This window comes from Phalacrocorax carbo, chromosome 6, assembly GCF_963921805.1.
Source record: "Phalacrocorax carbo chromosome 6, bPhaCar2.1, whole genome shotgun sequence".
Classification (NCBI taxonomy): domain Eukaryota; kingdom Metazoa; phylum Chordata; class Aves; order Suliformes; family Phalacrocoracidae; genus Phalacrocorax; species Phalacrocorax carbo.
In genome coordinates, this window is record NC_087518.1 from 11,946,867 (window position 1) to 11,961,313 (window position 14,447).

The 14,447-nt window shown below is 45.2% G+C and overlaps 1 protein-coding gene across 2 annotated transcripts in view; it reads left to right on the forward strand.

The window, feature by feature from the left end:
• Window positions 1-14,447, forward strand: part of GRIP2 (glutamate receptor interacting protein 2) — a 130,972-nt gene that overhangs the window by 73,489 nt on the left and 43,036 nt on the right. For both annotated transcript variants that reach the window (XM_064453713.1, XM_064453712.1), the window contains exons 3-9: window positions 1,634-1,769; window positions 2,572-2,717; window positions 5,543-5,629; window positions 5,925-6,000; window positions 6,552-6,697; window positions 13,559-13,706; window positions 14,167-14,336. In XM_064453713.1, the coding sequence (XP_064309783.1) occupies window positions 1,634-1,769; window positions 2,572-2,717; window positions 5,543-5,629; window positions 5,925-6,000; window positions 6,552-6,697; window positions 13,559-13,706; window positions 14,167-14,336 (909 nt within the window). The remainder of the gene's footprint in view (window positions 1-1,633; window positions 1,770-2,571; window positions 2,718-5,542; window positions 5,630-5,924; window positions 6,001-6,551; window positions 6,698-13,558; window positions 13,707-14,166; window positions 14,337-14,447) is intronic.

The following is a 14,447-nucleotide window of genomic DNA, read 5'->3' on the forward strand; positions in this document are numbered from 1 at the left end:
GAGGTGCAATTTGTGGTGTCATGGTGGCATTACGTAAGGAGCAAAGTGCTAGTGATGAGGCACCACAGTGCCAAATGACAGTGTTGTCTCCCAGTGAAAGAGGGTGGAGGGGTGAAGTCCTGTACCAGCATGTGTCAATATGTTATTTAAGAGACCCTGCCTTGCTCTGGAAATCATAGCATGCAAGAGGTTTCAAATGTTCCCTCTCCAAACAAAGTATCTCATTTAAGCCTGATGGGGTTTGCTGTGCAAGCAACCTCCTGGGCTACATGGGTTTTAGTCTACAGCTGTGGGACTGCTGTTTGCCATGTGCTGTCAATGCCCATTACCACCTTCCCCTACATGGTCTTGTAGAAAGGTGCCCTGTGTGAGGGAGAGTGTTTTCCTCCTGTAAGGCTGTGGGAGATTTCAGTACACCAGAGGTAGTGGAGGTGGATGGATCATGTTGTAGACAAATTCTGCAAAAGCTTCTTAGAGGAGGCTCTGGCAAGGCATGAAAGTAATCTGATTTGTCCCAGGGCTAGTCCTCCTTTGAGCAAAAAGTGCACGTGCTGTCATGTGGATTAACATGGAGCTGCCTTTTGCCAAGTCCACAGAGCCCTTTGTCTTTCCTCGGGCCGGTGCTGGCTCTCCTCCTAACTTACTCCCTTCCTCCGTGTCAAATCCAGAAGTTGGAATAGTTTAGGGATCCTGATTTTGTAAAATGCAGAGATGAGCTGTAGCTGGATCAATACTGGCATCAGGTCTGGCTTATATGTAGGTGCTGGACAAACAAGAGTGTCATCTTGTACTGAAAGAAGGTAAAATGTACACTGCCTGCAGCAAACGGAGAAGTGGTACTAGTGCAGCTGGCATGGGGTGTGCATCCCATAAGCCTGACCCTGCCATATGTATATGGCTTGCAGTGCATGTGGAACCAGTTATGTTTGAAAAGTGACTCATGTCTTCAATTCTAGCTGTAGATGAGGTGGGCGATATGGAAGAAGTTTAACTTAGACCAGGTGCAGATGGCTGGGGAAACTGCTGTGAATGAATGTTTATGCCACCTCTCTCCTTCCCCTGCTGATGGCAGGTTCCTAATCCCTCTCCATGTTATGTTCTTTATCTCCCCAATGTATTGATGTCTCATGCTACTTTTTTTAAATCACAGTTTTTTAAGAGCCACCCTGTTCTGTCCATCTAGGCAGCTACTGCAGGTCCACAGCATCCTCCTACCTGGTAACTGTGATTGCCTGTCATGGAACCCTCCTAACACCCACCTCGCTCCATATCAAACATAATTCCTGAGGTGGTGCCCCAAGACCACTGCCTAGAACCCATCATCCTGGTTTTGAGTCCTTCCACTGACCCCAGCACCTTGAAACACAAAGTTTTTACCCTTTCAGAAGCTCTTACTCCACTGCCTTGTCCTGCTTGGTCTTGCCTGCAAGACACGGATGCCATGCTTTCCCTCCACTGCTGCAGGTCCACCAGCCCACACTTCTGTTTCACAACTTCAATTTAAATAAACTGAAGCTAATTGTATAAATCATCCCAGGTCTGCTCTCCCACCACCTGTAGGAAAAGGGTGTCCTTGGGATTGGGAGGAATGTGCCCTCCACTGTGATGTTCGTCTTTATTCCTGATCTTTCAGAGGAGTTCAGAGGGGTCACCATTGTGGAGCTGATTAAGAAGGAGGGAAGCACCCTTGGGTTAACCATTTCGGGTGGTACGGACAAAGATGGAAAGCCAAGAGTCTCTAACCTGAGGCCAGGAGGACTGGCTGCAAGGTAAGAAACTGAAACAGGGTGCAGAAAGCACAGTAAAACTGGAGAGGAATAGTTGCCATGTTCTAGCTACTGAATGAATATGGTTATAATTAAAATAGTTGGCACCCAACTCCCTATTTTTCAAGAGCCCCAGAACTGCAAAATTGTTGTTTCAGTAAGTAGAATGTCTTCTATTTTGAGTTATTTCCCATGCTCGGTGCAATTATGCTCTGAAATTTTGTGTAGGGATATTTGGGATTCTGTGAAATTAGGCAGCCTTGTCAGGAGAGCTGCATGGTACAATACATCTTAATCAAGCTAAGTGGTTTAATATTGTATCTGTTCTGCATACTGAGTGTGTAAGTAACATTACTGGCTCAGAAAAGGAATGGGAAAAGAAAGGCTTCAAGAAGCAGAGAAAAGGAAGGAGTAATTGAACAATTTTGCAGAAAACAGGCAAAAGGAAAGATGTTTTCTTTTTCCATGCTGGGTTCGTGTTTTTTTTTTTCTCAGACAGCTACTGGTATGCTTCTCTTTGACTGATTGCTATACATGAATGGGAATTGAACAACAAAAAGAGAGCTTGTGAACACGTATACTGCAATTGTTGCTGTATGTACAGATCTGAACACTTGCTGCTGGAAAAGATAGATGGCTTCAATTTTAGCACTTCTTTCTGGTAGCAGACAGCTAAGATCAGCCTGACATTGGTGGCTTGTTCAGGAAGTCCCCCAGTTACCAAGGGTTCGCCAGGCAAGTCCAGGCTGAGCATATCAGAGACTTTGTGCTACACTGCTTTTATTTTTTTTTCCTTTATTCGCAGAAGTGACCAGCTGAACGTTGGGGATTACATCAAGTCAGTGAATGGCATTAACCTGACCAAGCTGCGGCATGACGAGATCATAAGCCTGCTGAAAAACGTGGGCGAAAGGGTAGTGCTGGAAGTAGAGTATGAGCTTCCGCCAGCCGGTAGGTGACTCTGATAACGCTGCTCTCTTTTCTTGGCTGCTTTTTGTCCTCGGGTCCAGATGGGTTTGCTCGCGCATTAGCCATCATGGCCAAGACAGTATCTAGGGGCATTTTGACGTTCTGCCCTCATCTGCTCTCAGCGCCATGGTGGATGCTGCAGAGCTGTGTGCAGTTGGAGCACAGTGCTTTTTCCAGCACAGTGGGTGCCTGTTCATGCACACTGGCGGGAGATGGCTGATTAGGTCTGTCTTGCCTCGGAGTGACTTGGTAGCACAGGCCAATCTGCCTCCTGATGCTGCTTCAGCTTGTTTTTCTTTTTCCCTTTTGGAGCGTGGCTACAGGAGGTCTTATTCAGTCTTAAGCATGTATTGCTAGATCCCCTTTTCTGAACTGCAGCAAGTGTTGTTATTCTTCAAGATGCTCTGAAATGTTACATGTTTTCAGAAGGGAAGATGAAGCAATCTGCTTTCCGGCTAAGGGGACCTGTCAGAAGCTGGCAAGCCCAACTCACATTAACAGGGCTTGTGTCCTGACATGGGAGGCTATGTCCTCTTGCCCTTATTTGTTTGTTCTGATTAAACCAAATTCCTTGATATGGTTTCTCATCATAGTCTTTGCGTTGTGAAAATCGTCTCCCCAGTTATTACTCATTCAGTTACCCAGATCAGTCAGAGGATGACTGGGCACAAGAAATAGAGTGACTAAAAATAAGACAACAGGAAAAACAAAACTAATGAAATCTAAACATTTTGCCCCAGATAGGAAGCTATCTTACACTTCATATCTTTGCTATAGCTGCTGCCTTTACATGAAAAGTATTTAATATAGAAATGACCATCTGAAACCCTAAGAAGATAGAAAATATAATCTGAATTAGCTGAATGTCTATCCATCACGTCCTCTGTTCTGCTGTAAATGTTAGTTAGCTTTTGCGTACAATCCTGGTAAAACAAGCTCTGGCTCAAGTTTTCCATGTTCTCGTGCTCACTAGAGATGGCAACTCTTAACCTTTCTTCTTAGCTGTGAGCCTGGCTATCAGGAATCTGATAAGCTGTACTTAACAGCTAAGGAGCAGTGCCAATACCCCATGATCAATCAATAGCAGCGATGCAAAATGTCCCCATCTCTGAATGAGCAGGAAGAGAACACTGAAATAGTGACTTCTTTCCAATGAGATTATTGGTGCCGTTTATGACTAATCCAAACAAAGGGGCACTGCAAAATGCAAGGAATTGTCAATTATTGCCTTGCTCCTGTTTATTGTGGGTTTTATTATCTGCAGTGGGTGTCTGTTACTGCTGTGTGCACCCGCCCCTCTCGCCCTCTCCCCAGGCAAAGAGCAGAAATACAGTGCAATTCAATAGCTTGTGCTTGTGGGTTGGAATTTTTCTCCCCACTTTGTAACTTCCTGCTTTGGAAGAGACCTTGCAAGTCCAAGTCTAGTTTTCAGGCCACTGTGTCATATAATCTCTTTCACAAATAAACCAAGCCCTGCATTAATACTAGCTTAGGTTTCCCTGTTCATCACTGATCTTACGGAAGGCTGTTGCAGAACCTCATGCTTGGATGTTTAGGACAGAAATTGGATGGTTTCTGAACTAATTTGTGGATGCTTTATACTCTTTTCTTGGTATGTGAGTATCACCCCTTAGCTGGGAGCCTTCCTGCACCCTGAGCTTTACCCTTCTGGAGTGTTTCTAGGCTGTGTCCCTGTTAGCAGTCTGTGCACAGCAACAGGAGCAAAGCGGCTGTGTGTGGGACAGTGTTTTGGGGGTTTATCTAGCCTCGCTGTAGCCTGGTCCCCAGGGCTACCTTCCTGCAAGGTGGTGCCATGCCTCTACTGTATGTCTTTTGGGTTAGTTTAAAGGTTAGTTTAACCCTAATTGGGGTGCAGGTTGCAAGCCCTCAGGGTGCTTGGCAGTGAGGAACAACATTGGCAGTGAGGACAGTGCTTCAAAACCCCACTCCTGAGCCAAGGGGAAATACTAGCATGGACATGCCTAGGGGAGCCTTCAGCTTGCCAGGCTGAAGTCAAGTTCTTGGTGTTTTTTCTGGTTATCCTTGTGGCCATTGATTGCACTTGGTTTGAAGATTAGGAATTGATCTTTTTAGAGTACACCAGGCTGAAATGCCACGTGCACTTCTGGATGGAAAAGACTGTGAAATTGTCCCATATTCACTGTGGTAGTTCAGTAAATCATTAAATAGCAGGGGATGGCAGGGGACGGAAAGAGTTTCTTTCTTTTTCTCTTTACTTTTATACATTAAATAGTACTTGTGTATTTAACATAAAATTACTGAATTGCCCCTAGGATCAGTTTAAAGGATTCACTTAATCTTTAAAGTCAAAATATGAGAGGTAAGGGGAAAAAAAAACCCAATCTTTTGCACTGAGGATTTGGGATTTTCATTTTCTTTAAGGTCAGCCAGTGAGTTGACTCCTTATGCTGCTGCTGTGTTTTTTTTTTTTTTTTAATAAGTTTCCATCTGCAGCAGAAGCTTCTGGCTTTAAAGTAATACTGAACGCATTAAAGCCAGTTGATAAATGAGTCGGTTTTACTTGAATGTCAGAGTATTAACTGAGACAAGTTTGAGGGAAGATGCATGACACTGAGCTGGTGAAATCATCCTAAAACATGATGGTTGGCTCTGATGAAGGTTCACATGTCTGGGCTGGGCTCTTTTTTGCCTCCAAACAGGGAAGATACTATGTGGGTATTGGCCTGGACTTTCATTTCAATGCCATTTAGATGAGTTTTGGTATATGCAGAGTGGCATGGAAAAGGTTTATCTGAGGGTAACTGGGTCTTCCTCTCTTCCTTTAGTGCCAGAGAGCAGTGCTGGCATTATTCCCAAGACCATAGAGGTGTCCCTCTATAAGGAAGGCAACAGCTTTGGCTTCGTGCTGAGAGGTTAGTAGCTTCTCCAGTGAAAAACAAAGAGGGGACAAGCACTGGCAGAGGTGATCTGGTAAGCGGGAAGAGAAAAGTGAGATGATAAATGTCATAAACCTCAGCTGAGAAGCGAAAGCGTGTCCTGGAGAGCATCCCATGCAGCTTTCAAGGACTGCCGGCTGCTGAATCCAGGGCAGTCTTTTTGCTTTTAGCCTGTGTCAGCTGTTATGTGATAAATGTCTTTCCTATCTCAGCACTCTCATTCAGACTTTCAGACCTCCAGTGACTTACGGCTTTCCCGGTTTGATTACAGGGGGAGCCCATGAAGACTGGCACAAGTCCAGACCACTGGTTCTCACCTACGTGAGGCCAGGTGGCCCAGCAGACAGGTAATGTTTGAGTTGCACCTCTAGCATTTGCCTTCACGAGACAGACCAGCAGCTCTCACCATGCTTTTGGGTGTGTGTCCTCCTTGTCCTCCTTGCTGGTGCCTCCTCAAGGCTTCTCATGCTGGTGGTGTGGGACCTGTGGTGTGCAGGGAGGTACTTATAAGCTGACCCATGTGTAGATGTTATACTTATAACCAGAAACTCCTCTTCCAGAGGCAGCCACCTAATTAACCCTGTGCAGATGAAAAGCTGGTGCTGTGTTAGAAAGCAGGAGGCAGTCTGTCTATTCTCATGCTGCTAATCTAGTATGATGGACCTGGTACTATAAATAATGCAAGCTATTGTCCCAAGGAGTGTTCAGTTCCTACAGGATCAAAGTAATTGACTTTTTTATACACATATATACACATACACTCTCTTACATGTTTACACACACAAAACATAAGTATATTAAATATATATGCAAGATATATATATAATGTGTATAGAAAGGATATCTAAATATAAATAAATATACACAAAAAACCCATTTTGCCTGTGGCTTCCTACAGGGAAGGGTCCTTGAAAATTGGGGATAGGCTGCTGAGCGTTGATGGGATCCCTCTGCACAGCATGACCCACGCTGATGCCATCAACATTCTGCGGCAGTGCAGCCAGGAGGCACTCTTCCAGATCGAGTATGATGTGACCATCATGGGTAAGGCCAACATGGTTGTGGTGGTATTTTCTCCGACTGCCTGGAAAGTATGTGAGACTAGACACAGTAACTGGGATGCTTGGTTTCAGTGGAAAAATTGCTCAGCAATGAGCTGCCAACATGGATGTAGGGGCTAGAGTTCAAAGCTGGCTGAACTGAATGCATTTGAAATGCCCTTATCCAAAAATGTGTCTTGATGGGAATGGTGACTGATTTTAGAGGAGGGGGAAAAAGGGGATTTTCTAATGTAGGCAGTGAGGGCATAGTTAGTCAGAGTTAAAGGGGGCTGGAGTGCTCTGACAGCACTGCAAATAACACTATTAAATGTGTTCAGGGAGGTGAGCTGCAAGCAGGCAGCTGCAAAATGGCTCTGGCTTCAGTTCTGAGTTCTGACCCTGCTTAATTCTGGAGCTATTCCCTTTCTTAGAAATGTTAGTTCAGATCTGCTTCTGAAATAAATGAGGGGTGATCAGCTGATTGACCCCAAATAAGACAGAACTTACTGGAGGGCAGAGGACAGGTATTTCTAAAAAGTGTTCTACAGAGTAGATATTAAGTTTGAGGGTTTGGAGGGTTGGTAAGATTTTGGTTTTTTTTTTTTTCTCATTTGATTTTCTGTTTCAAGCCCTGGGAAAGGGTTTATTATTAGCTACTGTAAAGTCATTTTGAGCTGGCTTTGTGACACACAGCTGTTACTGCAGGGAGTATCGTTAATGAGTTTAAGGTTACCACAGAGTCCGAAGCTGTGTTGGTTCTGGAAGCTCTTTGAGCTGTGCGTTAGATTTTGATGTTGTATATACATCTCCAGAGGTGTTTCTGCCTCTGCTGGAGCCACAAGCTGAACTAGGTTGAAGTCATTTTTGCAAATCTCGCAAACCAGTCCAGCACTTCTGAGCCTAGGATCCAGTGAGGAGTAGGAGTCCGTGATATCAGGTTGTTTTCAGATTTGTCAGTGAGGAGGGAAATAAAAAGGATCTGCAGCTGAGAGAGTTTAATACCATGCTACCCCTAAGGAAAAAGAGCTGAGAATGCCAGAACTTGCTCCATGCAATGTGAAAGAGGGTTGCACCAGGACAAGGGAGCCTCTCATGCCAGCTCTGAGGGCTTTGTGCTTCCTTTCGAGTCTCCTTCCCCAGGCTTTCCCCTTCCTTTCAGCAAAAACTCCATAAGTGTGGACATACTGGGTCCCTCCTGGGGGAGGAGGATGCCAGGACCTGGGCAGCCGTGTGCCACGCAGACGTGTCCTCCACTGAGAGAGCTGGAAGAAAAACCTGATGCCTTGGCAGTTGCCTGCAAGCTGCCTGGCTTCTGCCATGTTACAGGAGCAGCTTCTCTTTAGAAATTGGCTGGTATTCATGAAAAAAGGGAAATGCTTAAATGATGGAAAACAGAAACCACCCAAACCCTATTTTCTACCTTTCTATATGATTGTGATTATGGTAACTCTGCAGCAGTCAGTAAGGGATGTCTGTTCCTCTCCTTGCAGGCTGGCTGGGCTGGCAGCCCTGCCTGGGGAGGGGACAGGGGTTAAGGAGGGGTTTTGCGCAGAGCTCTCAAGTCTGAACAATTAATGGTGTGTGGGAAATGGGCTTTTGGGGGCTCTTGCTGTTTGTGTGGTCCCTTGGTGCCTATGTTGCAGAAGGTTGGTTGTTTTAAAACGTGTCTTGGAGCAAAAATAGCCATGAAGGTGTCTTGGTATTTCTTCTTGAGTAATTCTCATACCTAAAACAGTTAGAGTTCAGTGAACACAGAGTGATGGCAGGGTTTTATGCACTGATTCTCCATCTTGCATTGCTATACAGTGGACCACAGCTGGATACTTGCCAAGATGTAAAAAAACCCCCTTTCTTAGGTAATTTCTGCATAGAGTGCTTCTCCCCAACTCTGTAAAGGGATATACTTGCCCTGCTTTCTTTTAAGGCAAGATGACGCAGAATATGTAGCTTAAAACAATTTCTGCAGACAGTTTTGCCAGGCAACAGCTAATAACTGCAACAAGAGATGAGTGCATCATCCCCAAATCACAGCTATTAGAGACATTCTCTTTGCCAGCCATGGGAAGATGATGAGGGAAGGGAAGAGCAGGTGCTGGAAGCAGTGTGAGGATGTTATTAGCCTGAAGGCAGCACTCCTAATTGCTATTTTGAAAACTTGGTGAAGGGTCTGGAAGGACATGTGGCCACACAGTCCACCTGATTCATTCTAAGAGCTGGGGATACCACCATGAAGCGGTGCTTGGCCTGTTCATCCCCAGGGAAAATAGAGGTTTTTGCATCATGCTCTCTCTCTGCTGCAGCCGTACGTGCTTGGGTGGTGTAGGCTGACCCTTTAAGGGGGAAAGTTGTTTTTCCACATCTGTCCTTGGTGAGAGACCAAGGCTGCTGTGGGGGAGTGTTGAATCACAGCGATCTCCAGCTGGCTGTGTGGTTTCCCAGCCAAAATTGTGCACTGAGGATGAGCTGCATGGGGCCAGCCCTGCTCTCAGTGTGAGGGATGCGGCAGCTGCTTGCCACCACCACCGAGCATCCCCTGGCTGTCAGGCTTTCACCAGGGAGGGCAGCGTAGGACGGGGCCGCAGCAGGCTTTTAATCAAATCGGCTGAGATTTCTCAAGGCTACTAAAGGAATTAAACTAATCTGCCATTTCCATTTAAAAGGAGTGCAAACTGGGCATGTACCTCCCTTGGGCATCAAGAAAATCTCTGCCCTTTGCTGATGCCAGATAAACATTGCAGTAAACAGGTGCTTTCCTGTGGTGACACTCTATCTTATGGGCCTTCTAAAAAAGAAGGGGAAAAAGAAAAAACAAACAAACAAACCAACAAATAATCTGATCAGCCAGAAACCAGTGGTATTTGAATGGTTACTCGGTAAATAAGCTATGTATGCATTGACATGAGGCACTGGGCTGCAAGCCTTTAGGTTTGACTTATGGAGTGGGGAAGCTCTTTGCCAGAGATGATGAATGAGCAAAGCAATTTTTGTCCTTCTCCTCCCCTTCCCCTGCCTGCCCCTCTGCCCATTTGTTTTTAGGCTGGAGATTTTCAGGCCTGTGAGATTTCAGGCTTCCTGCTGATGGAGTGGAGGGCTGGTGGCATCCCGTAAATGAGTGACCGCTTGGCATCTGCTGAGCAGTGGCCGGGGGATAGGGCCTGAAACAGAGCCTGTGAACTCGAAAGGATCATGAGCTGCTGGGCTGTGTCAGGAAGGGGGCAGCTCCCTGCTTTGTTTTTTTCTAGGATTTTTTGTTGTATTTTGTTTGCATTTGCAAGGGGGTGGCCTTTTTTTTTTCTATTCTCTCTTCCCCTTTCCCTCCCCTCCCTTCCTTTTTCCTCCTCTTCCCCAAAGTGCATTACAGCAGGGAAAAAATCTCTCCTACCAGCACACCTCACTTATCCCCCGGGCAAGTGCTCAGAACAAGCCTGGTTATGACAGCATCACTCTGTAGGGAGGTGAGCAAAGTCGGGTGAGGCTCAAGCAAATCTAGTGCAAGAAGGAAAAAAAACCCACGGTATCTCCTCCAAAATAAGCTGTTGAGAGAAAGATCTTTAAGAAAACACCTGCCAACCCTCAGCTTTGAGTGGTGGGGTAACCAGCTGTCCTGTACCTTCAACACTGGGGTGTCTGACTTCCTGGAGCAGACTCTGCTTCCCTTGTATCCATCATGAGATTGATGAGTACCCCTCAAGCGTATGGGTGGGAGCAGGTCTTGCACAGCCCCTTGTGTCCTCCTGGGGTTAGCCAGGTGGACAGGATGGTGGGATTTGCTGTACTTGAGCAAGTTTTGGTAGGCTTTCCTCTTTCTCTTCTGGTGGAGAATATTAGACGGTTGATTAGATCTGTAGTGAGTCACCTGGTGGCTGCTGAATTTTCACTTGAACATCTTGAAATGGCTGGAATTTGGGTTCAGAAGGAAAAATGCAGGCAGGATTTGAGGGCAGATGTTAACTGGGCTCCCAGGACTGATTCAGACTGGAGCAGATGATACTGAATTTAACAGGGTCCTGTCCAATTTACTTATTTATTTATTCAGTGCCACCTAAAAAGAGCAGATGTCTTCAAAAAGGTGGAGGGCTTAAGGGTTTATTTGATTACTAAAAATATTTTTTCTGAAGATGGATGAAGATAACATACGTGCTTTTCCCCAGCAATTGCAGGAGATGTAACACAATTCATCCAGAAATAGGGAATGGGAGAGGGATCCTCTTCTGGACCCTTTCTGACTATCAACTAAACATGTATTTTGGACAAGTTATGTGACAGCTGTGCCTCAGTTTCCCAATCTGTAAAATGGTACCATCCTTTTCTGGGAAGCACAATTAATTGCTTGCAAAACACTTTCAAACCCTTATGTGAAAAACTCTATGGCCATGCAAGGCAGCATACTCATATGTGTTTTTTCTGTTCCTTGGTAACAAAACCCTGGAGAAATGATGCAAGCTGCTGTATCCGTATTAAACACTGTGTCACTGGCCTCAGTGATGCTTGTTGTGATTTTTGGCCCTCACTACATGCTGAGCAGCATTTAAGTTGAATATCTTGTGATTGCTGAGCCTCCAGAACAACTGCTTAGAGTGTCCTGGCTTCTGAGAAAGGATCTTGCTTTAAGTAAGGTGAGATCTGCTGCAAAATGCAGGAGAGTTGCGGATGCCTTTTCAGCAGATGCTGGGTGAGGTTGCAGCTGTGCACAATGGTGCAAAAACACCTCGTGGAGCCAAAGAAGCAACACAAATTGACTCCCTACAGTAAGGTTATTGCACGGCCTGCCCTGGCTTCTCCATGTTTCTTTTTGAATTAGCTTGGGTGTAATAGCCCCATGTTAATCACACCTCACAAATATTGCTAAATTGCAGACTCTTGACCTTTGAGTTGAGCCAAATCTTTCACTAGAATAATTAATAGAGGCTTGGCTGGAATTTCCCCAACAAATGCCTCTATAAAGCAGATTTGGAGCAATTCTCATCTATGCCCCTGGAGATGAAAGTTAAAAAGGATGGCCCATGCTGTGTGCAGTGGGCTGGAGGCAGGACTGTGATTTCCTACAGCCTTATTGATATGTAGGTCCTGGTGTGGGAGAAGGTATCCAAAGCCCTTTCTTCTCATCATCGTGCTGAGACTCACCCTGGGAAACACTTGGCAAAGCCAAGAAGCTTGGATAGCGGGTAAAACCGAAAGGAGTAGGTATTTCCTTGCAGAGAAAGGTCTTCCACTCCAGCAAGTTTTTTTCCATGATTTTTTTTTCCTATCTCCTTCCCTTCAGCTGGAGAAATACAACTTTCTGCCCCTCTTCAGAGTATATGTGCTGGACACACACAGGCTGAAAAATCAACATATAGCTAGCCTTTGCTGTTGGAAGAGATCCTTAGCTTCTTGGTGCTTCCTTTGCTAATGAAGACTTAAGTGCACCTTCCACAGGCTTTAGCTGGGTGCTTTGCGTGTCCTTTGATTGTATGGGGCTGTGCTTTCTGCCAGGGCCTGCAGGTCTCCCCAGTAGTCCTTTTCAACTGAGAATAAACAGTGTTTTATTTGAAGCCTGCCTAACTTTTAACACAGTTCATTCCTCCTCCTTCCTCCACTGGGAAAACGGGCACTGCAAGTAGACCGGAGCCTGAACATCCCCTGGCTGCTCCCCAGGGGAAACTTCCAAGGGAAATGTCTGTCTCCAGAGTCTCAGCATCTTCATCAAATCTCAGGGATTACCTTGCTGTGGCTTAGCTTCCAAGATTTGCAACAATGCTCCTGTTTATCAGAGAGCAAGAATGAGCTATGCACCAAGTTTTGGAGACAAATAGCATCAGCATTTTCAGTGGAGCATGGCTTTGGAAGAGAAAAGCCTTATTATGAATAATTAAGGGCTGAGGAGGCATCAAGCTCTCGGAGGGCTCTGCTGGAATTTCTTTCAAAGCGGATGGATGGGTTTCTGTGAAGTGCTCTTTTGGGGGGGTCAAACTACACATGAGGGTGCTGCTTGTGGGTTGTGTGGTGGTGATAACACATTTGTGAATCCAGCCTTTTTATGATGGCTTTAGGTAATCTGGAGGAAAACATGTGTAACAGGTGGAGGGAATTTCTGTCTAATCAGCCAGAGACACAGGCTTTCTTTTTCCTCCCACTTCCTCAGAAGAGATGAATAGGTATGGTGCAGGCTTATGCTAACAGGCGCAATTTTGTAGGAGTTTCATAGTCTCACTTACAGCATCTATTAAGCTTATTGCAGAAATACATCTTTTAAACATGAGTTACCCCTGTATTGCCTGATGAGAGAGAAGAGGCTTTTGTAAGCGTGCAGGTAGGTAGTGTTGTGCCTCTGCTCCCACTGTCACGCTGTAAGAGCTGAAACGAGCAGTTGAGGCAATATTTTGAAGCTGGTGCTGAAGCACACAGGAGTTGACTGACTTGTGTGCTCGTCATCAGCACACAAGATTTCTGAGTACTTCAGGAAGTGGGATCCTGTTTCTTTGGGTTTTTTTTATTTTGATTGTTTGTTTGGGAAGAAACCTGTAACAGTGATGTCCTGATTTTCCTTTTCTGTGCTTTTAATACTATTGATGTGACTGCTGCACAACCTTTGAGCAATCTTTTCCTTGATCTCACTATTTAACCCCAAGAAAAGAGACAGAGGGGTTGTTTCCGTGTTTCCATTGTTGTAATACTCTTCATTATTGTATATATTTGGTATGGAAGTGATTTTGCTTCTTGAGTTTACTTCTTTGTTAAGTTACCATGTTATATAGTCTGTAGGATGTCCAAACTACATGTTTGCTGATACACATGGCAAGTCAACACTATTGGCCAGCCCTCTGCATTTAGAAATGGAAAAGGCTGTATGAGAAGTGTCTTCAGATGCTCTCTTGTTTTTCAGATACTGTAGCAAATGCTTCAGGTCCTTTACTAGTTGAAATAGCAAAGACTCCAGGGTCTACACTAGGAATCACACTGACAACAACCACACACCGGAACAAGCAGGTCATTGTCATCGACAAGATCAAGCCAGCTAGTGTGGTGGACAGGTACAGATCTGAATTGGCTGCTCTCCTAGCTCTGCTTTTCCTTTCTTTGCTGCTTTTTTGTCCCCTTGTTAGTTATATACCATTCTTCCCTGTCTCACCTTGAAATGGCCATGTCCACATGTTCTTAGGACTAAGATTGCTAAGCTGAACTGCTAGCTTGTAGGACTTAACTACACTGCTGGGTGAGCCCTCAGCCATCCAGACTAGCTATGAACTAAAAACATGAAACATCTTTCCCAAGTCACCAGCAGCACTGACTGAAGCATGAACTGTCTTAGTTGGTATTTTGGGCAATGCTTGAACCTAAGGTCAAATTGGAAGTAAAAAAAATGAGATATGAAAAAAATTTACGTGCATTCACATAATTCACAAGTTGGATTTTGTATGTTTCTGCTCCCGACTGTAAGGACATGGATTTTGGCCATGTGTATGATTACCTCTCTTGCTGTTTCCTTTGCAGATGTGGTGCATTGCACATTGGTGACCATATTCTCTCCATTGATGGCACAAGCACAGAGCACTGCTCCTTATTAGAAGCAACTCAGCTTTTAGCTGCCACTTCGGAAAATGTCAAGCTGGAGATATTACCTGTTCACCAAAGCAGGCTGCCTTTGAAGCCGCCAGAAACAGGTGTGTCCTCTGTGCAAACACTCTTGATTGCCCTCAAAACTCACTTGAGGTGTCTGCTGGGCTTCTTGCTGCTTTTGAATGCTGGCAACACACTCGGAGAGACATCTGTGG